Raw genomic sequence first — 23,363 nt, forward strand, 5'->3', positions numbered from 1 at the left:
CTGTACCATTGGGGAGTGAACCAGCGGATGGAAAAAGATTCTCTCTCTCTCTCTCTGTATTGCTGCCTTTCAAATAAACACATTTTTAAAAAGTCACAAATTCACAAGGGAGAAAAAATAAATTTTAAGAAGGGGTAGGGAGCAGAAAGGTGGAGAACTCAGTGCCCTGTCCACTGTACTCCCAGGCATCTGTGGTCTCCGGGGAGCTGTGCCCTTCTGCCTGTTTGCATGCTTGGGCACCTGCCAAGGAGGATGAGCTAGCTCATGAAGGAAACCACCCCCTGTCCCTGGGCAGCTGCTCCCAGGGCATCCAAGACAGAGAAATGCTCACTGGGAAAGAGGATAGCAGGCGAGTAGGAAGAGGCCATGTCTATTTCACCTCTGCCGACTGATTCCCGAGGCGACCATACCCAATTGTCAAGAGAGAAAGTGGAATGAAGGAATGAGAATGTGGCAAGCAGCCACTCTGGTCCTTGGTCTCCAATGCAAGCTGAGCTCTTAGCACAGCCCCGGAGCTGGAGCTCATCGTTGCATTCCGAGGTCTTAGGCTGCTCAGCCTGAACCATATCCTCCCTTCGTGAATCCCACAGGTTAGGAATTCCAGCATGAACCTTCCTGTTTTGAATTCAGCCAGATTTGTGGTTTTGCCCTTGTTCTAGATCACGGCGTATTTCAGGGCTGGATGTATTGTGGCAGGAAGCCATGGAACATCTGCATCCTGCAGCCCCTCGCCCCCCACCCCTTGTGTGATCAGAGGGCGTCCGCGTGGAGGGGCGCGTCTCACTGCAAGCAACCCAGACTGATGCATGCCCTGCCAGCTGCGGAGGGCAGAGTCAGGGCCTGATTAGCTCAATTACGAAGCTGTCTTTGTAGCAACAGAGATTGAGAAATTACGGCTCCCTGCAAGGCTCCGGCAGCCCACCGCTGCGCTGGGGAAATGCTCCATTCATTGTGCAGGCTCACTCGGGCTTGTTACGTGAGACATAATTGCTTTTGTTACACATTCACACGGATCAGGAAAAGACATTCTTTATGCTCCTCATTTGCAATGCCCTACTTACCAACTTCATCCCTGATGTTTGCAAGTTCGATTGACAGCTCTTTCTCTTTCACAAGGGCACTTTCATTCTGAAAAAAGCAAAACGGATACTGAGAGTCCCCTAGTTTTATGCTAGATAGGCACTTTCTTTCACATGTTTAATTAATGAATCATATTAAGCAAATATGTATAAGTCCAACTCTTCAGGAGATAATTTTCTTATTATATAAAGCATATTAAAAACTTACAAAGTCAAATCTGACTCATTCGTTGGAATCACATTCAAATGGCAAAGCTCGCAATACAATATTACTGATACCCACAGCTGTGCTTTTCTCTCTATTCCATTCTTGTATGTTACCCTGCCACAGTTACTTGCATGTCTATGTCCTGTGCAGTAATCTGTCATATGTCATTGTACACTGTGATCATTAGTAGTATGATGAGGCTTTTTTTTTTTTTACCATATTTCTCTGAGAGGCAAATGCTTGTTTTACCAACTGTCCCCTGAAACTTACCCTTTGGTCCACACACCTGATTAGCAACCCAATAAATAATGAAGATTAAGAGCAGAGGAAATATTTCTCTTTATAGTAAGACCAACAGAAATACATAAAGGCTTCAAGTTTTTATTTTTTCTTTCTATTATCAGCATCGGTAGAGAGAACAAGAGGAAATCTCACACTTGAAATATTATTTAGTGCTAAGAATGTCATTTCTAACCAAATGACTGATAGATTGTTCTCAAATCAAATGCATTCTATGACATCAAATGGAAAAACAGTGGAAAGTAGGCTTAATTCGTCATCTGGGTTATTGAGTTGCCACGAGCAGTTTATGATGGTGTCATTACTGATCAACTCTAGGGAAGACAGGCTTCAAGTCAGACACACAAACACACAGGCTGTCAAAGCAAGCCTCTGCCATGCTATAGGAGGCGCTCCCAGACAAACTGACTTCCGGAGAAGGAGTCTTGGCTACCACGTGGCCCCAACACCTGGAGTGCATGTTGTCAGGGCCTGGTGAGTGTTGTTCCTTTGTCATCAACCTTGCCCTGTGGTTTCAGTACCCCTGCAGATCCTGTGCCCAGTGGGACTAAGGTGTTTTCACAGGCCTCTGAGGCCTCTGTCTGGATCTGTATTGAAACTCAGATAACAAGGGTACTACTTCAGGTTGATGAATAGTCTAGGGGCCTCCGAAGGGCTGTTGCTGAGCAGTGACATAATAATCCATTGTAAAACTTGGTTTCAGTCATAAACAGAGAGTTATTTTAGCCATAGATACCAACAGTTATTAGCTAATGGCTCTCTTAACAACAAATGGCACTACCATCCATCTTTCGCAAGACAATGGGCCCTTCCAGTGTCTACACCTGTGTGTCCCTCCAGAATTCATGGCAGAACTCCTAACCCTTGAGGTGATGGTGTTAGGGTGTGGAGACGTTGAGAAGTCTCATGTGAATGGGATTAGCACTCTTATAAAACAGGCCCCAGAGGGCTGCCTGGCCCCCACGTGAGGACACAACAGGATCTGTTTGTGAGAAGGTGTCTCTGACCAGGCAATGAACCTGCTGCCTTGATCTTGGGCTTGGAGCCTCCAGACTGGGCACAAAACACTTTTATTGCTTGTAGGCCACCCAGTTTGTGCTATTTTTTACAGCAGCCTGAGCAGACTAAGACAGACCCACAACTCATTCAACTCAATCATAAAGTTCTCTCTTCCCATCCAGCCCATGGCATATTAGTTTTCCCTGAATTTTAGGGCAAACAGTTACATGTAAGCGTGTATGTGCTTTGAAATATTAGCCAATGCTATTTCCATGCTATGCCCACTTCACAGAGTGGTCATGAGGGCTAAATTAATACATGTGATGGAGTTATAACAGTGCAGCACTTAGCAAGCTCATGCAAGTGTTAGTTTGTTGTTATAGGTCTATTGTTTATTACAACTAGAAAATATCTTATTGATAATAGGTGCTTTTCTGTATTAATTATTAAATATGCTTAGAGTTCATATACCAGAATCAGACCTGGTTTGGTAAGCACCTTCCTGGCTCTGCCCTGATTCTACTCGAAGCTTGAAAATGTGGTTTAAAGATTGGGGAATCACAAAAAGGCAAAGTGTTCTAATCAGATATATTGCAAGGATGACATGCTTGTCCTAATAGCAGCATAACATGGCCAGCTGACAATCAACTTGTTACTACAAATTAAGAAACTGTGTCATTTTGGAAAGGGACAATTTCATTATTTATTCTAAAAGGAACTAGTGAAAAACCCAACTACTTTCCACTAGCAAGAATAATGTTGAACACTCATATCCTTTTATTCCTAAACATAGCCAGAACATTGAAATGCTGTACTTATCAGTCCAGAAATAGCATCACTGAAGTGTTCCCTGTGAGTGATAAGAGGTGCAAAGATTCAGATGAGGCCAGTGAACAATCAGCATTTAACAAAAATAATGAGCTAACTCTAATATCTAACCCAAAGCCCATGTCTCCCTCAGTTCCCTGGAGTGGCCCTTGACAGATGGTGATGGTGTTGTACTATGGTTTGAATAGGATAGGGCTCCTGAAGTCATGCAGATGATTAAGTTCCAAAGTCATGTTCTGAGGGTTCTAAGAGAGTGGACACCTAATCCACATAGGGTGTTCAGCAGGTGGGCCAAGTGGGAGGTCCTTAGGTCACTGCAGCAAAGCCCTTGGTAGGCAGTTCTTGAGAGGGGCTGAGCCCCAGCCACTCTCTCTGTTTCCTGGCTCATGGTGTGATTCCTCCTCCACAATGCTCCACCATCACCACCCTCCAGGCTCACCACATGGCCAAATCAGTCCAATCTTGGACTGTGAACCTCCAAAACCATGAGGAAAAACAAACTTCCTTCCTCTGCAAGTATCTTGTCTTAGGCCTTTCACTATAACAACTAAGAGCTGATGAACACATGCCCATTGTCATGACAAAGAACTCTTGAAGTCACAGAGGAATCAGGTGTTTGGGAAGGAGGGGCCAGAGGCCATGTGAGAAGGACAAGCCTCAGGCAGACCCAGTGCTGGGGAGATGGGCAATGAGAGCTTCAGACTCCAGTCACTCTGGTGAAAGCTGGTGCTGGTACCTTGTGGCCAGGCCTTTAGTAGAACAATGGGAACAAAATGAGAGGATAAAAGAAAAGGAAGGCAGTGGGGAGACAACATGGAAGAGGAGGGAGGAGAGAAACAGAAGTGGAAACAGAGGCCCTCACCATCTCCATTTGGGGAAGCAGAAGTCATGGAAAGAGATAAAACTGAAGTTGGCCCCATCTACCTTCATCCCCACCTGTTTTCAAGTGCAGGCTACAAATCAACCCATTTCAAACTACAACCATCCAATGGCTTACCAAGGGTGGGTGGAATGCACAAGGTAAGCCACCAAGCTGGTGAGTCCTGGATAATTATTATTCGTGAGCTACTAAAGGTTATTAATGCTTAGCTTATCCAAACATGTCCTGTAGGCCAGGCACAGTGCTACGTATGCCCTTTACCCCACTCACCCCTCCAAATACTGTCGTTTGTGGGGGCTGGGTTCCAGTTCCTGTGGACACCAAACTCTGCAGATGCTCAAGTCCCTTGTATGAAGTGGCATGGAACCTATGCACATCCTCCCCTAGGCTTTCAGTCGTCTCCAGATTGTTTATAATGCCTAACATAATGTAAGAAATACGTAGACAGTTGCTGTACTGTATTTCTTGGCAAAGAGTAAGCTAAAAAGTCTGTGCATATTCAATACAGACACAGTTTTTCCCCTCAAGATTTTCAACCTGTGGCTGGTTGAAGCCACACATAGGGGCTGACTGCACAAGGCAGTGGATCCTGGGGTTCATTTCTCTTTATGGAGGAGGAAACTGGGGCTCAGTGGTGACATATGCCCCTGCACAACCCACCAGAAGATGGCAAATCTGGAGTTTTAACCCAATGTTAAATCATTAACACAATCAATCATTAGCATTCCTCCTCCCTACACTTAAATAGATGCAACCTCAAAATCCAAATTGCACTGATCCTCGGTTTGGATCTGAGTGCTTCTTACCACAAATCTTTCACATCTGAGGGGAAGAGATGCAGAATCAGCCCCTGACCACTCCATCTCCATGAAAAAATTCCCTGGCTGCATTCACACCCCACCAGACCACCTAAACTATCTGTCTTTATCCTTGGCATTGACTTGTGAGTAATTGTCAGTACATTTCTGGCATTCAGACCCACTTCAGTTCAGTCTGCTTGGGCTGTAGCTTCTGACAGGGGGCTGTTTAGTTTCCTGAACAGCCTGTAGAAGGACCTTGCTGATGGCCTTTGAACACATCCCCGCCAAGGTGCTGGCTCAGCTCAGCTGGGGCTCGCTCAGCCCAGCCAGTTGGTGCAGTCTGGCGACAGCCTTTCTTCCTTAAGTGCTTGTTTTTGAAACCCTATCAATTCTTCTAATTTATGAATTCTCTGCATCAAGTAAGGTACTGTTTGTTTCCTGCAAGCCAAACCAGAATGACGTCAACAGCTAGGACTGCAGGCCCCCTGTTCCTTAGGCAAGCGGTGAATTAAAGGAAACTTCCACTTACTACTTCTTGCCCCCGAAAGATGTCCCTTCATTCACAGTGGCTCAACAAAACCCAGCAGTGAGCTCAGATCTGGTCCAACACCCAGGACTCCCTTGGAAAGAATCTCAAGTGATGCCTCCCCTCTTTATTCCTCCACCTAAGCCGGCTCCCGGTGATGACACGGTGGGTACAAGTGATGTATGAGCAAGGCCTCCTCTGACAGCCCAGGGTTAGGTCAGTGCTTCCTTAAACAGGGGATGAGTGGAAAATTCGGAACAAGTGCCAAGCACATGAGCTCCTGGTTTCACTCAAGAAGGCTAAAAATAGAACCCAGTATTAACCACCCAAACTATTCTGATGACACAGTCCAGAAATCGGCAGGGCCTAAGGAGACCATTCCTCTCACACGAATGTTTACTCTGGGACAGGCTTAACTGCAAATGGACACTTTGGAAACTTCCTTGTAAGCCCTGAGCCAGCAGCTGCATCATCTTAGCCACCTCTTTCATTCGGTCATGAACCCTTCTCCTTTGCATTCTCCATTCATTTTGGCGTGGTCTGTGTGCCTCATTTCCAGACAGAATCCAAGAGGAGCTATTCCCACGAGACAGCCTCTACCTCTCAACCCCAAACATATCGTTGCAAACCTGCCACACGAAGCTTGCACTTCTGTCCAGCCATGGCTCCCGTCGCTAAGCTTTCCACAAACTCTTGGAAAATGCTTTTCTTTTTTTCTTTTTTTTTTAACTTTTATTTAACAAATATAAATTTCCAAAGTACAGCTTATGGATTACAGTGGCTTTTCCCCCCAATAATTTCCCTCCCACCCGCCACCCTCCCATCTCCCATCTCCCGCTGCCTCTCCCGTTCCATTCACATCAAGATTCGGAAAATGCTGCTTTTCATCTTTTCTAGTCGAAGAAGCTTAGCAAAGCATGCAACCTACTCATCACTCCATTAACTTCTAACAACTGGATGTGTGGCCAAGCCCCAGGCTAGCCTGCCACACTCCGTTATTTTAACATGCTTGGTCAGTGTGAGTCATCTGTTCAAATGGCTGATGCTACCATGTGAACCTGTCGGTAACAGGAAGTGAAAACGCCTCTCCTTGTTAGCATCACCTACACAGCTGTACGCTCGGGAATCAGCTGTCAAAGCCCCTCCTTGACAGAGAAACCAACCGAGCAGCTGGTTTATTATTGAACTTGAATGCTGGGTGAATCTCAAGTGTCTTGGCCCCCAGTGGATCCAGCAATTGGATACTTACACAAAACAATGCTTGCGAGTGCTCACATGTGCCAGGTAGATATTTCTACCTCCAAAGAGCTCATCTCCCAGTCAATGCAGAAGCGATCAGACAGCAATGAGGTATAACTCAATGGGGCAACACTGGGACATTTAAAATGAGTCCAGAAGATGGGTAGTTGGGAAGATACGAAGGAAGCACCCAGACCAGGAGAACCAGGGACACAAAACAATGCCTGGGCCTTTCTGGGGACTTGCATCACCCCACCAGATGGACCCTTCTCTTTGACTCTCCAAGGTCCTCCCACTGGTCTCTGATACTCCCTGCAGGAATTCTTAGACGGCTACAAGGAGTATTGAGGACAATTTCATAACATTCCCTGTGATTCTGAGCATTTCCACAAACCCCTTCTTTCCTACTTGATAGTAAAAACAAAAAACCTGAGGGTGGTCCTTCAGCCTAGTGGTTAAGCTGCTGATAAAGATGCCCGTGTTCCCTATCAGAGTGCCCAGGCTGATGCTTGGCTCTAGCTCCTGACTCCAGCTTCCTGCTACAAAGAAGCTAGGAGGCAGTGGTAATGACTCAAGCATTTGGGGTCCTGCCAACCACATGGGAAACGTGGATTGAGTTCTCGGCTCCTGGCTTTGGCCCCTGCCCTGCCCCGGTACTTGGGGAGTAAACCAGTGGATGGGAGCTATCTCTCTACTCTCTCTCTCTCTCTCTCTGCCTCCCAAATAAATTAATAAATTTAAAAATAAAAAGCATGTATAGTAAATAAAAATATATGTAAGCCCAAAGACCCCCAACTAATTTTCCCTATAATTTTAATCTGCTCTGAAGACAGCACAAATCAGAAAAATCTGGGGCTGGAGTTGTGGTATAGGAGGTTAAGCTGCTGTCTACAATGCTGGCATCCCATTTATATGGTTCAAGTCCTGGCTGTTCCACTTCTGATCCAGCTCCCTACTACTGCACATGGGAAGGCAGCTGCAGATGGCCCAAATGCTCGGGCCCCTGCCACCTCTGTGGGAGACCTGGAAGGAGTTCCAGGCTCCTGGCTTCAATGTGGCTCAGAGTTGGCAGTTTGGGGATTGAATCAATGGCTGGAAGATATTCTCTCTCTCTCTCTCTCTCTCTCTTTCTCTCTCTCTCTCTCCTTCTCTGTAATTCTGCCTTTCGTAAATTTTTTTTTTTTAAATCAGGAAAATCTAATCATGTGAGCCAGATCATTTTTGCCAAACTCTCGATCCTTTTACTGGAAATTTAAAAAACTCAAATGCAACATGTATTTATACTAAAACAACATTGCTTTTCACCCAGGGCTCAGGTTAGGGTTTATTTCTAGGTAGAACATTGTTTTCACAGGAAAACATTTTCTTTTGTATTTCAAAATAAACCAGCCCAAACGTGACATCAACAGAACAAGTCTTCAAGCTGTTTGCCTATCATACTTTGGTGAATACTGCATTCATTCTCAATATTAATATTGCGAAGATTGGCCAGATTCATAATATATCTTTGTGGAAAAATCTCATGGGAGGTAGACTGACCTTTTGTGTTTCATTTCAGTTATTATGGCTTTAAGGCAGCATGGATACCACGTCAGAATTAGTCAATAAGTATTATTTCTTCCACATATAATTAACACTAAGGCCATTGTGGTTTTGTATAAATGATCTGCTTTTCTACTCCGAAATAAAATTTAATATAGAGCAGTCAAGGGCAAACATTTTTAATATTCTCCAATATATTTCAATGTCTGTGTGAAAAATGAGTAAATCCAAAGGTTGCATTGAAAGAAATCAGGCCGGCCTCGCGGCTCACTAGGCTAATCCTCCGCCTTGCGGCACCGGCACACCGGGTTCTAGTCCCGGTTGGGGCTCCGGATTCTTTCCTGGTTGCCCCTCTTCCAGGCCAGCTCTCTGCTCGGGCCTGGGAGTGCAGAGGAGGATGGCCCAAATGCTTGGGCCCTGCACCCCATCGGAGACCAGGATAAGTACCTGGCTCCTGCCTTCGGATCAGCGCGGTGCGCCGGCCGCGGCGGCCATTGGAGGGTGAACCAACAGCAAAGGAAGACCTTTCTCTCTGTCTCTCTTTCTCTCTCACTGTCCACTCTGCCTGTCAAAAAAGAAAGAAATCAGAATGGCTAAACTCAAAAGTGCTCAATTCCAGCCTTTGCCCTTGGGTATATGGGGGAAGAGACTATAGTTAATAAGGGAATTTCATAGGAGGATATCAGGGATCACTAACAAGCCATTGAAATGGACAGAGTCATGGGCCCAGGGAGAGGTATGCTAATTCTAACTGATGCTTCGGGGAAATTCTGGAGTAAGTGCAGGAGGAAGGAAACTAGCTCATGCCCTCATCTTTAATCTGTTTGTGGGTGAGGGCGCTTGCAAAAGGTCATGGAAAATAGAGTCACTTTTGAGTAATAATAAGGTAATAATAATAATAAGGTAATTTCGATGCAAAAAATGTGAACATGCATAGGTTTTTCGTTATATGCATTTTCCTATGGACTTTTTTTTAAAAGATTTATTTATTTATTTGAAAGAATTACAGAGAGAGGGGAGAGAGAAAGAGATCTTCCATCTCGTGGCTCACCCCCCAGATGGCCACAATGGCTGGAGCTGCACCGAACCGAAGCCAGGAGCTTCTTCCAGGTCTCCCAAGTGGGTGCAGGGGTTCAAGGACTTGGGCCATTTTCCACTGCTTCCCCAGGCCATAGCAGAAAGCTGGATCGGAAGTGGAGCAGCCAGGACTTGAATCAGCGCCCATGCCAGCACTTCAGGCTACGGCTTTACCCACTACACCACAGCACTGGCCCCTCCTATTGACTTTTTAAAGTACCCTCAGATCACTTAAGAAGTTTCCTGGGGCCGCTGCTGTGGTGTAGCAGGTTAGGCCTCCTCCTGTGGCGCCGGCATCCCATATGAGTGCTGGTTCTAGTCCCAGCTGCTCCACTTCTGATCCAGCTCCCTGCTAATGGCCTGGGAAAGCAGCAGAAGATGGCCCAGGTGCTTGGGCCCCTGAATTCACAAGGGAGACCTGGAAGAAGCTCCTGGCTCCTGGCTTCAGACTGGCCCAGCTCCGCCTGTTGTGGCCATATAGGGAATGAACCAGCGTGTGGAAGACCTCACTCTGTCTGTAACTCAGCCTTTCAAATAAATAAATAAATAAATAAAGAAATAAATAAATCTTTTAAGAACAATTAAAAGAAGTTTCCTGGCCTTTGGGGTTTCTACCTTGCTTTAATCACCTTCCCAAATGACCTATTACTGTCAGAGAGCCTGCACACACCTGGGGGGAACAGTGAAGTGCCTTCTCCCAATTCCCACCCCATCAGGAATTCAGAGAAAAGGTAAATAGGATTAGTTTCCGTGGTTACAATCCACATACGGAAGGTTAGATAGAGATATGCAAATCAGGCCCTGGAGGACTGGCTAGTACCTGGTCCACAAGACTGGGCAACAGACCGAATCCAACCACACAGTTCAAGAAAGGACCAGGAGAGCTGGTCGGCAAAGACAGCTTTAAACAAGTCAGTCTCCGGGGCCAGTAACAGTCGCATGGCTTCATGGGTACGTTTCAGGCCAGAGGGATGATGGGACATTTCCCCCGAAAGGCTCTCAGGCCACTGGGTTCTTCAAGAGCCTAACTCACTGGCTTTGGATCCCATTCACACCAAGGCTTCTTCTATGCTGGGCTTCTGACGCTAAAAGAAAATAACATGTGTCAGGCCCATTACTGCTTGTTAGCTTGTTATATCTCTCTCTCGTTTAAAAAAAAATTGGAATTCTAGTTTCTACGCCTGGTTTCTTTCTCTTAATCACTTGGAGTTCCTAATTTTGACCACCTCCAGGAGGTCATGGATCAGGTGCTTCTGCACACCCATCGCTGTTGGCTTCAACCTGGATCACGCCGAGTTCACAGGTGGTGACCCAAGGGACAGATCCTTTGGGACCCTTCGGGGGTCCTGGTGGTCTTCCTGGGTCATGCCTTAAATTTGTAAACACGAGCAGATGTGCCTCACTACAGACTGTACCTCTGCTCAAAAACCCAAGAGATTGCCACTTTTCATTAACTCAACTTTTAAAACCTGTGCCTGGCTTTCAGCTTGGAGAATCACCCACACTCCCTATGCGCTTTGTTTCCCATGAGGTTTGCTACCTCAGACGTCATCAGATTGAACTGAAACACCTTCCTGAACACACTCATTGCTTGGAATGACAAGTTCACATCTTCAGCTTCGTCAATTTCTACTTCACTCCTCAAAGCACAATTCATGTTCCACTTTTTTTTTTCCTTCCCCAAGAAAGCTTGCTGTGGTTCTAGTCTGACTTCTTTCACTAAATTCCAGAAACAGGCATAGTCAGTACTTCATAACTTTCACTTAATTGTAGTCCAGTCCCATATGTAGGTTGAATTGCTCTATACAGGCCATTTTTGCCTACCTGCTTATAAATTCTCTGGAAATGGTGGATGCACAACCAAACCAGTAACTGGTAAACCCCAAACGGGCCAGCAAAGCCATTTGAGAATTGTTTGCTAGTTCTTGCAGTTACATGGCAAAGATTAAATCAGCATTAAATATTACTAATGGATTACTTTCTATAAGTTGGAAATACAGAAGCACAATTAGCCTATAAAAACTTTGTTCACTTAATTTTTTTTTCATTTTCTATTTTAGACAAGATTCTATAATTTCCTCACCAATAAATTAATGCTAAGGAAGCATCTTCAGGCTGGCATTTATCAGCCTCATCTATGACACTGATTATTTAAAAAATGATCTTTCATTGTCGCCATGTTTTTCAAGATCTCTTTATCTTCACCATGAACAAACTGTTAGAAATACCATTTATTTTGTTTTTAGTTCTTCAAGTTTTCATTTCGTTCTCTATGAAGTTTGGAGAAAATGTTTAGTTTGCTGAGATTTGTTAAGCTGGGTAGAAGTCATCAGAAATGACTTAATTTATTTGTCAGGCCTCTTTCAGATGATGTTGAGGCTAGAGTCGAAGAATTCTGTGGTGGAATTGAAGGGACACTGGTTCCTGAGATTTGAGATTATGATGTTTCTAACAAACAGTGACTCGCTCACAAAGTAAATACCAAATACACTGGGTCTTTGAAAAGTTCATGGCAAGGCTTATTATGAAAAAACTACGTATAGTCGTCAGCATTTTTTGCACCAAGATAAATTTACTTTTTACTTCATTTTCCATGAACTTTTTGTTCTCATAAAATGATTTTCACATAGTGCCCATGAAGGTATCCCGAAAAGTAGGCAACTAAATAGAACACATCTTATTTTAAAAATAAAGTCTAAGATTTCACAAGAGATACTCACAAGGATAAATACCTGTGAAATTTCAAATGGGAATACTATCCTGAAATATAGCAAAAGTCCCAAAATATAGACCTCAATGTAATGAAAAAGTTAATAAATGCAGTGTAAGTTTTTTAGTTTATATTAGTCAAGAATAGTTCGTACTGAGTTTGAAGTTTCAAAGCAAAGACATCGGAAAGTTACTTAAACAGCACACAAGGCTAAAGAGGCAAAATAACATCGAATTATCTTCCAAAGTCTCAGACCTCAATAATAACATGGGGATGATTATTTCAAGAACCAATCTGAAACAAGACAGGTGGGATAGATTCACTTTAAAATATATTTTCTCCAACAAGAAGGCCTATAAATTACAATTTTTATTTCTAAAACTTTTATATCAGGGTTTAGGAATATGAACTCCATATTATCATCATACATGTCATTCCTGTTTATTACAGCTACCATTGAAAACCTTTCTTCAACACCATTTTGTGACCACTTCTGTTGAAAAAGGATTTAAGTCCTTCAGTGTTGGAGCTGCAGATACTTGAGTGCAAATGTTTTGTATCTGAATTTGCTAAAAGCACGTAAGGACTATGTAATTATTTTACTTCAAAGTCACTGAAGCCAAAGCCAAACCCATTGAAATAGTTTTCATTGGCACAAAAGTACTAAAGAGACTTTCAAGATATCAGTTTATTGCATCTAGGAAGGCACTTCAAAAAGTGCATGAGAAATGCAATTAAGTTTATTTTGGTGCCAAAAAATTTTGAAATTCATTGATAATCGCAAACCTACTCTGGGTCGAAGTTCACAAGCAGAAGTGATAACTAAGATGCTCCCATGTGACTGCCTTGTAATGAGTTTTAAATTAAACCATATATTTCCCTTCATCTGTTCACGTCCTCACCTCAAGCTATGGGGACAGCTGATGCCCATGTGGATAGCTTAAAGCAGGCAATTTCAACCCCTTATGAAATCCCATTTCATGCATCTTTGAGAAACCCAAACAGTGCATAATAAAATATATCAGAGACAAGAGTCTTTGCCAATACCTTTCTCGTGGTAAAATTAAAAGCATAACCTAATCCCTCTGCAGGCTCAGGGAGCAGGCAAAGAAAGGCTTTGTGTTGGAATTGCCACACAGTTCTCCCTCCTTCTCTAGTTTTGGTCCCCTGGCTGTGAATCTTCCTTCCAATGAAGACTTGAACACACCCTCAGACCCTCGCAACCTCTGATATTCTCTGCTCTCTGATGCAAACAAGTACAGAGAAAAGAACCATGCCCTGCCCGTGTGCCTTCTCTGGCATCAAGGATATAAACGACAAGGAGAGATGCCTTTAAAAAAAAAAAAAAGGTAAACTTTCAAAGTTAGCCCTTGCCACAGAAAAAGGAGCCTGGCTAATCTACACCCCCCCCCCCCCAACCGGGGCGTCTTAGGCTTCCCAGGTACACTCAAAGGCATTGAGAATATTCCAAGGATTTCCTGGCAGTGTGGCTTTCAAGATGTCCCTACTATTTCAGGAAAAATGCAACAGTTCCACGGGAGACTGCAGGAATACCGAATTATGTAAGGCACTGCAGAGTATGTGAGAGCAAATGTTTCCGTGAATGCTACTCCCAATCTAGCCCACGGGAGCCAGTTAAGGAGCCCCCTGCTCAGCAACAAAGCGCACAGGCATGCTGGGGACGAGAGACAGCACTGGCTGGGGCTGGCTCAAGCCTCCCCCTGCCCTTGCAAAGGAGGAGAGGGAGGAAGAGAGACAGGCAAGGGAAGTACCGTGTTGTCCAGGCACTGAAGGCAGTTATAAGGCTTGCAGCAGCAGTGGCCCATCCCGGCAGGCTGACTTCATTCAATGTGTCGGCGGTGATTCCTCAGCCGCGCCACGGGCACACGCGAAAGGGGCGCGCCGCTGGGAGCTGTCACAACTTCCATGTGCTCCCCTCGGCTACCGTAATTCTCCTAATAACTTCAGGAATCCCGGAGCCAGAGGAATTTCCAGAGGAGAAGGAGGAAAGCCAAGCGGCCAGCGTTTGGATTCTGCGGCGTGAGGCGGGCGGGAGCGAGGAAGGGAGGGGACCGGCGGGAGGGAAGGTCACTTCGACTCCGGAATCCTCGGATGGAGGCCAATCAATTGTCGCCCGACAACGAGGCAGGTACCGGAGCCGCCTCCCAAGGAGGCCTGCGGGCCTGGGCTCCAGCCCGCTTGGGCGTGGACGCGCCTCTGCACCGCGCAGGCTGGAGCAGAGGAGGGCGGGCGCACACAAAAGGAGCCGGCTTCCAGGGGCGCCCGGGTCCGCGGAGGCCCCAGCGCGCTCTCGCCGCTGCGCAAATCCCGCTGTCTTACCGACAAATAAAAATGTTTACAAACGCCATGAAGATGGCCTCCCAGGGTATCTATTGTCGGTGAGAACCACCGATTGCTCATTTTCCAACCTGGATGTCGTTATTTGATGAAATCTTCCTATTGGAACTATCCCTGGGAAGTCCCTTGCCCAGGCTGACCGTGACACAGACCACAGAGTGGCCTAAGTCATTAAGATTGGGGTCTGGGGACAGATGTTTCTTCCAGTCAAACTGGCTTGAGACCCTTAGCCAACTTGATCTTTCTCAGCAATTAGTAATTTTTCAAATATTTATGAATTAGAAAGGGAGGGGAACAGGGTGCTGAAGTTTTCAAGAGATTTGGAGAGGCAGGTGTTTGGCACAGGGGTTAAATGGCTGCTTGGGACATCTGTCTCCCATATCCAAGTGCCTCAAATTTGAGTCCTGGCTTGGCTAATGTGCACCCTGGGAGGCAGCAGGTCTTGGCTCAAGTATTTGCGTTCCTGCCATACACAAGGGAGATCCACATTGGGTCTAGGCTCCTGGCTCAGGCCTGGCCCAGCCTTGGCTATTGCAGACTTTCGCGAAGTGAGCCAGAGGATGGAAGATCGATCTCTCTCTCTCTCTCTCTCTCTCTCTGCCTTTCAAATAAAATGAAAATAAATATGTATCCTTTTCTTTTTTTTAAAGAAAATATTTGATTTTAAAAATATATTATCATTGGGGTCGGCGCCATGGCTCACTTGGTTAATATTCCGCCTGCAGTGCCGGCATCCCATATGGGCGCCAGTTCTAGTCCTGGTTGCTCCTTTTCCAGTCCAGCTCTCTGTGGTGGCCCGGGAAGGCAGTGGAGGATGGCCCAAGTGCTTGGGCCCCTGCACGTGCATGGGAGACCAGGAAGAAGTATCTGGCTCCTGGCTTCGGATCGGTGCAGTGCTGGCCGTAGTGGCTGTTTGGGGAGTGAACCAACGGAAGGAAGACCTTTCTCTGTCTCTCTCTCACTGTCTATAACTCTACCTGTCAAGTAAATAAATAAATAAATAAATATTATGATCTTGAAAGTAAAAGATGCTAACATTTACAAGATTAACTTTATGTCTCAGAAGAAACCTTGAAATTTTCTCATGTGCAGAAATATACAATGACTTTTTTTTTTTTGCCCACTAAACTTGCCTAAGGCTATCAGCACACAGATGCTGTTGAAAATCAGATAATTCCAGACAAGGGTTGTAGTGTAGCAGGTAAAGCCGCTGCCTGCAGTGCCGGCATCCCATATGGGCGTTGATTCGAGTCTCTGCTGCTCCACTTCCAATCCAGCTCTCTGCTGTGGCTTGGGAAAGCAGTAGAAGATGGCTCAAGTGCTTGGGCCTCTGCACCTGTGTGGGAGACCCAGCAGAAGCTCCTGGCTTCGGATCAGCACAGCTGCGGCTGTTTTGGCCAATTGGGGAGTGAACCAGCAGATGGAAGATCTCTCTGCCTTTCCTTCTCTCTCTGTTTAACTCTGACTTTCAAATAAATAAGTAAATCTTTTTTTTTAAAAAAATCAGATAACTGTAATCACTTGACTGATAATTTTCCTAGCAGATTGTTAATGAAGTAGTACAAGTTAGGTTTACTTGTAGAGAGGACAACACTGGTGAGCAAGTTAGAACAGACTAGAATGTTTGCTCTAAGTGTGAAAGAGTAAGGTCAGCTCTTTCTTTTAAAGCCAGTACATAAATTAACATAACCCTTTAGGGAGGCAATTTTGCTGGACCTGTCAAAACTTAAACGAACACGCACTTCGAACCAACATTTTCAATTCTGTCCTAGAATACTGCAAGGGTACATGCATATGGATATGCAATTCAGCATCAATCGTCACTGCATCCAAGTGGGAAACACCTCAGGTTTCTAACTGTGCACTGTTTGGAGGAAGTACAGTATTTTTTTTTAAATGAGACAAACATGGCCTTTCACGCATTTGGAATGAAGTTCTGGGAAGAGACACTGTTCACGCAACAGCAGCTGACCCTTGCGGGTTGCAAAACCAGGGCAAAGGGAGCCAATTTCGCTTGTCAGCCACTTGCCGGCAGATTTCACTTACGTCGTTTTGAAATGAAGTGTGGCCAGGAAAAGGCAGGGACTGCCCTCTGGGCCCTGTGTGGCACACGGAACAGAGCTACGGCCCTCCCGTGCAGGCGTCTGCTCCTTGGAGGTGAGCTTTAGCAGACCTCTCAAAAGAAGGGGAGTTCACACGACCTTGAGCTTGAACCTTGGCCTGAGAGCGGGGCCTTTTGAAATCTTGGGGGAGAAATTGTACGTTTGTGAGCAGTGGTAGCTTGGTGCACTCATTAGTCACAGTAGCCAACGGTGAAGTGAGAGAGAGTGGCCTCTCCATGCAATGGAATATTATTCAGCCTTGAAAAGGAAGGGAAGTGAGACGCATGGTGCAGCATGGATGAACCTGAGGGACATCAGGCAGCCACAAAAGCACAGAAGCTGCCTGATTCCTCTCAGGTGAGCTAAGGAGAGGAATCAAATTCATCAAGGCAAAAAGCAGAAAAGGTGGCTGTTAAGGTGGGGGTTGGGAAGCATGGGAATTGTTTAATGCGAGAGCTGCAGTTTTGCAAGAAAAGAGTTATGGAGATCTTTCTGTGCATTCATAATGGTGAAACTCTGCATTTAAAAATAGCTAATATGAGGCTGGTGCTGTGGTGCAGCAGGTTAACACCCTCTCTGTGTAACTCTCACTTTCAAATAAATAAATAAATCTTTTTTAAAAATAGCTAAGCTGGTAAAATTTCATAAGCATCTCATGAGGATTGTTTAAAGGGGTGGTTTGAATGCACCTGAGATCTCACACCCTAGAAGTCTCGAGATCGTAACAGAGCGAAGGAGCTGGAAGCCATGGAGGCCCCAGGAACCTGAGCCTGTGCTCACCATGGAGTCTGTGACGAGGCCGGCTTCCTGCAGAGAGTTTGTCTGAGGAAATGGTCTCTCTCTAAATTAGAATTCCTATTCCACCACACGAGGAAACCACTGCTTATTCTTGGGCGATGAATGCAGCCTCTAGCTGGCATGGTTGCCCATAGGAAATCAGGATGAGACTGGAGAAGCCATACAATGAAAGTAAAGTTCAGCATCTCTTGGGCCAGGAGGGTGCTGAAGCAAGCCAGGGTCTACTCCATCCTGCAGAGCACTGCTGAGATCACAGGGCGTAGCGTGCGGATTTGAGACCCGTCCCAGTGTCCTTGAACTGTGCCTTTGTTTTCTTTTTTTAAAGATTTATTTGTTATTTATTTGAAAGACAGAGTTACAGAGAGAGAGAGAGGTAGAGACAGAGAGATGTCTTCCATCTACTGGTTCACTCCGCAGATGGCCACAACGGCCAGAGCTGCGCCGATCTGAAGCCAGGAGCCTGGAGCTTCTTCCAGGTCTCCCAAGTGGGTGCAGGGGCCCAAGGACTTGGGCCATCTTGTACTGCTTTTCCAGGCCATAGCAGAGAGCTGGATTGGAAGTAGAGCAGTCAGGTCTCAAACCGGTGCTTCAGGCCAGGGCGTTAACCCGCTTCGTCACAGCGCAGGCCCCTTTGTTTTCTTTACACGCTATAAAAATTATAAACATATACAGATACAGACATATACAAGGCTACTTCAAAAAGTTATCTCTCTCTCCCCCCCCTTGCCTTTCAAATAAATAAATTTTTAATTAAAAAAAAAAAAAGCTGATGGGGGTCAGCATTGTGGCACAGCAGGTTAAACAGCCTCATTGCTCACCTTGGAACAGCCCAGTATTTTGCCCTACCAAGTCCTGCCCACACCCTGGTACCCTAGGAGAAGCCTATCTGTGCCTCAGTCTGATAACACTGAGTAATAAAATCTTGGGAGGAATTGTATACCTTTTTCCCACCCAGCAAATCCTTTTCCCAGGAGAAGAGGGTGGGAGGAAGGAGAAATGGCAGGAAGAACTGGATCCCATTCTGAACGCAGACTGTGTGCTCAGCCCTGTGCTGAGATGCCCGTCTGGCCTGTCAGGTGTACTCTCTCCAATACACCATGCAGCCTTACCTTCCCCATTCTGAATGACTGGGTACTCTCTCAGATTCCATCTGGAGAGATGCCCAGCTTTCGGATGGATGCTCGACCCCCAGTAAATCCTGCTACCTCGCTTATCACTGCTCTCTGTCTCACGCCTGAATTCTTTCTGTGTCAACACAAGAACATGGTGGCTGGTGTTGTGGCATAGCTGGTAAAGCCGCTGCCTGCAGTGCCAGCATCCCATATAGGCACTGGTTCAAGTCCCAGCTGCTCCACTTCCAATCCAGCTCTCTGGTATGGCAGTGGAAAAGCAGTGGAAGATGGCCCAAGTGCTTGTGCCTCTGCACCCATGTGGGAGACCTGGAAGAAGCTTCTGGCTCCTGGCTTTGGATCAGCTCAGCTCCAGCCATTGTAGCCATCTGGGGAGTGAACCAGTGGATGGAATCTCTCTCTCTCTCTCTCTCTCTCTCTCTCTCTGCCTCTCTGTAACTCTGCCTTTCAAATAAATAAATCTTTAAAAAAATAAATTTATTTAAAAAAGACAAGAACCTCTATTCTCATCTCTGCTAATGTTATGAGAAAAATAATAAAACTTACATATGGATTTTAATTTTTGTGCACCAAAATAAACTTATATTTTAATCCCATTTTCTGTGAACTTTTTGAGAAACCTTGATACAAGGGATCTTCATAACCCATTTCTAGTTTCAACAGGCATTGGGGTTCTAGTAGATTTCTTGTATCTATTCCTTCTCTCTCTCTTTTTAAACATTAATTTTTTTTTACTTTTTCCCTCAGTCATCACTCAGATTCAGCAACTGTCAAGATTTTGCCACCTTATTTTCTTTTTTTTTTTTTAATTTTTTTTTTTTAATTTTTATTTTTGACAGGCAGAGTGGACAGTGAGAGAGAGAGACAGAGAGAAAGGTCTTCCTTTGCCGTTGGTTCACCCTCCAATGGCCGCCGCGGCCAGCGCGCTGCGGCCGGCGCACCGCGCTGATCCGATGGCAGGAGCCAGGAGCCAGGTGCTTTTCCTGGTCTCCCATGGGGTACAGGGCCCAAGCACCTGGGCCATCCTCCACTGCACTCCCTGGCCACAGCAGAGGGCTGGCCTGGAAGAAGGGCAACCGGGACAGAATCCGGCGCCCCGACCGGGACTAGAACCCGGTGTGCCGGCGCCGCTAGGCGGAGGATTAGCCTAGTGAGCCGCGGCGCCGGCCGCCACCTTATTTTCATTTACACTTTTTTTCTTTTCTTTTAATTGACAAAGGATTTCTAAGCAAGCCCTACTTCCTTTAGTAAGCACTGCTGAAAATTATGAACATTTTCTTACATAACCACAATGGCATTAAAATGCCAAACAAAATGTACACTACATCCTTGGCATCAAAATGCTTACCCCTAACAAAATTCTGCTGGTTTCTAAAAAAGTTCCTTTTTTGGGGAGGATACAGTGTATTTGCTTGAATGAGGACTCAAATTAGGTTCATGTATTATAATATTTTAAGTCTCTTCTGGGCATAAGCCCCTCTCCACCCCCGATTTCTCTCCTAAGCCATTGATTTGTTCAGAAATTTGGTTCCCTGTCCTACAGAGCTTCTCACAGATCAGATTCTTCTTCGCATCCTTGTCCCTACCTCCCTGTAAGTGGGATTTAGTTCTTGAGTCCGAATGAGGCTCCAGCTCAGTTCCGCAGGGTTTCAGTACCTTAGCCATGACGCTGTGGGCATCACACTGCGTTCCACCAGGAGCAGTACAGTGTCTCATGTCCCATTTAGTGAGCTGCAAAGGATCTTATCTGCTGCCTTGTAAAGTCCCCAGCAAGCTTTCATCCAGTGTTTATTTATTTATTTTTTAAGATTTATTTATTTGAAAGGCAGAGCAACCTAGAGAGCAGGAGAGACAGAGACTTTCTATCACTGGTTCACTCCCCAGATGAATTCAACAGCCAGGACTAGGCCAGGTCAAAGCCAGGTCCTAGGAACTCCATCCTGCTCTGCCATTTGGATCACAGGGGTCCTAGCACTCGGGCCAAAGTCTGCTGCCTTCTCAGATGCAGCTGGGTAAATAGTGGAGCAGCCAGGACTCGAACTGGCCCTGTGATGTGGGATGCTGGCACTGCAGGTGAGACTTAACTCACTGTGCCACAATACCTGCCCCCATCTAACAGTTTGTCTGCTAATAATTATTACCTGAACTGATTGTTTCATTGGAGGCTGCAAGAGGTCATTCTGTTCGACTTTTTTTTTGCATTTATTAGCTGAAGATTTTATTAAGAAAAAGATTTTTTCCTTATCAATGATGGTTATTAAAATTCCCTGCAATACAGTTCTCATGTGAAAGACAAAATGAATGCTTCGTCCTTTCCTTTCCAGAGTCAATTTCTGAACTGCTGTTGCAATGGTACCCCATGAGGTTGGTGTTTGCTTCATCTGACTCATTCAGGACAGTTTAAATGATAAGCTGATGTTTTAAATTTAATAGACACAGTATGTGCGAGTCAATTGCATTTAGCATCTTCTCAGCGGCACAGTGCATTCCAGCTTCTTGTTGGCCCAAAGCACTCGTCCACTCTCCTTGCTCTCAGACACAGGAAGGTATCCCAGGCTCAACCTGGATATTCCCTGCTCCATAACTGGAATCCTCTGTCCTTTCTGGGTAGGAATGGTGAGCAGAAACCACAGACAATGGGCGCTGCTCGCTGTCTTTCGAAGGCCACCTGGAGGGAGGGAGAGTTCCTGAGAGGGAAGCGGCCCTTTCGGCAGCCAGCCAGCCAGCCTTTGGAGAAGTCCCTGAAGGAATCAGGATGGGGCTGTCGACTGAGGTGAGAAAGACACAGGTCCTTCTCGGGACATTCAGTACCTGGGGACTGGATTCTAGGCAGAGGAAAAATGGTCAGTGAAACTCATTTTGAGGGAGAGAAACTGGTCCCCATATCATGGTGGCAAGGTGTAGGCCACGTAGTTCTCTGGGGAGTCCCCAAAATGCTTGAGTACCTGAAACAAAGACTCAACTTCTTGAAGGCAAATATAGTGGGGGTTAAGACTGTTGGGACTTGGTGTAGGGAAAAATGACCTGGACGGCTCATGAAATCAGGGGCACTCTGGCTCTTGATATTTTATTTTATAAAGACTGATTTATTTATTTGGAAGTCAGAGTTAATGAGAGAGATGGAGAAAGAGAGAGAGAAAGAGATCTTCTACCTGCTGGTTCACCCCCAAGATGTCCACAAAGGCCAGGGCTCGGCCAGGCCGAAGCCAGGAGGCAGGAGCTTCATCTGTGCTCCCATGTGGGTGGCAGGGGCCCAACCACTTGGGCCATCTTCTACTGCTTTTCCAAGGCACATTATCAGGTAGTTGATTTGAAGTGGAGCAGCCGGGACATGAACCAGTGCCCATATGGGATGCTGGCATTGCAGGCAGTGGCCTTACCTACTAGACCACAACACTGGCGCCTGGCTCTTGATACGTTAAAAAGCTTGAGGTAACTTTTATGCTTGGCATATTTTTGATGCATTTAAATAGGAGCAAGTATTTAGCAAAGTCATTTGAAAGCCTAATGGTGTATCTCATCAGATCAACCCTTACGACCATTTCATATTTGGAAACAATAACTAATGACGAGAGTTAACGGACTGACAAATAGATGCCAGGCACTGTGCATGGGCTTGTGCTCAATCTCATGTCACCCTCTTACACTACGTGAAGTAAGCACCATTCCTGGGTCAATCAACTCTTCATCACTACAGTGAAATCCCCGAGACATGCTCTTTATGAAGGAGAGGTTTCTTAGCCCACAGGTTAGGAGGCTAAGAGTCCAATATCATGATGCAGGCTCTGGTGAAGGCAGATGGTAGAGTACGTACACAGGGAGCAGCAGACAGACTGGGGTCTGAAATCTCCCTCTGGGGCACACCCCCAATAATCCAAGAACTTCCCAGCAGGCCTCACTCCCTAAAGGTTCCACCACCTCCCAACAGCACCACCTCAGAGAACAAGCCCACCAGCCTTTGGGGGCCATTCAACATCCAAACAACAGCATTTGTCAAGTCTAGTGTATAGATGAGAAACCTGGGACTCAGAGATTACACAACCTGTTGTGTGTTCATGAAGCCAGAACATGACAGAGTGGGGCTCTGAGCTCCTGTCTGAGTCCACAGATCACACTAAGGCCCTGTGTTTTACTAATTCCATGTCATTGTGGAGCCTTTTATCCACAAGGGCAATCGAACTGCAATTTTGTGCTCTAACCTGGTTAAGGGATCTGAGCCTACTGAAATGAAAAAGGGAATTCAAACATATTTATAGAATTGCCCCACATTTTCACAGGCTGGAACTGAAACATCTATTGCAAAGCTTTTTTTAAAAGCACGTTTAAAAACAAATGTGCCGTAGCGGCCACTTTGGGGGTGGGGTGAACCAACAGAAAAAGAAAGACATTTCTCTCTGTCTCTCTCTCTCTAACTCTGCCTGTCAAAAAAAAAAAAAAAAAAAAAAAAAAAAAAAAAAAAAAAAAAAAAAAAGCAAGCAAAAAGAAATGTACAAACCACTTAAAAACTGGCCTAGTGGAAAGCAAGTGCATGTCAATGTCAAACTCGCCCAGGACTGTGATTTCTTTGTCTTCCTTAAAATGGGAATTCCACATCCATCATTCATTGTCAATCACTCGGGTCAGAGTCAAGTCTCCTGGCTCAAACTCTGCTCCCCACTCAGCACCACCCCACCCCCTTGAGGACTGTGATTTCTCCTTAACTGTGATATCATGTCACCCCTCTGCCCCATGCTCTTCCACCAGGATGCCTTGCCTCACACGGTAACAGCCATTTCCATTGGTCTTGC

At 45.6% G+C, this 23,363-nt stretch overlaps 1 protein-coding gene across 7 annotated transcripts in view; it reads right to left on the reverse strand.

Moving 5' to 3' along the window:
- Nucleotides 1-23,363, reverse strand: part of MTUS2 (microtubule associated scaffold protein 2) — a 663,520-nt gene that overhangs the window by 69,084 nt on the left and 571,073 nt on the right. For 6 of the 7 annotated variants that reach the window (XM_089304269.1, XM_051834132.3, XM_051834128.3 and 3 more), the window contains one exon: nt 1,062-1,128. In XM_089304269.1, coding sequence (XP_089160395.1) covers nt 1,062-1,128 — 67 coding nt within the window. Of the gene's footprint in view, nt 1-1,061; nt 1,129-13,960; nt 14,505-23,363 lie in introns of those variants that run through there. The other variant, XM_051834134.3, reaches the window with a different exon arrangement.

This window comes from Oryctolagus cuniculus, chromosome 9 (genome assembly GCF_051225735.1).
Source record: "Oryctolagus cuniculus isolate XC-2025 breed Fujian yellow rabbit chromosome 9, ASM5122573v1, whole genome shotgun sequence".
NCBI classification, from domain to species: Eukaryota; Metazoa; Chordata; class Mammalia; order Lagomorpha; family Leporidae; genus Oryctolagus; species Oryctolagus cuniculus.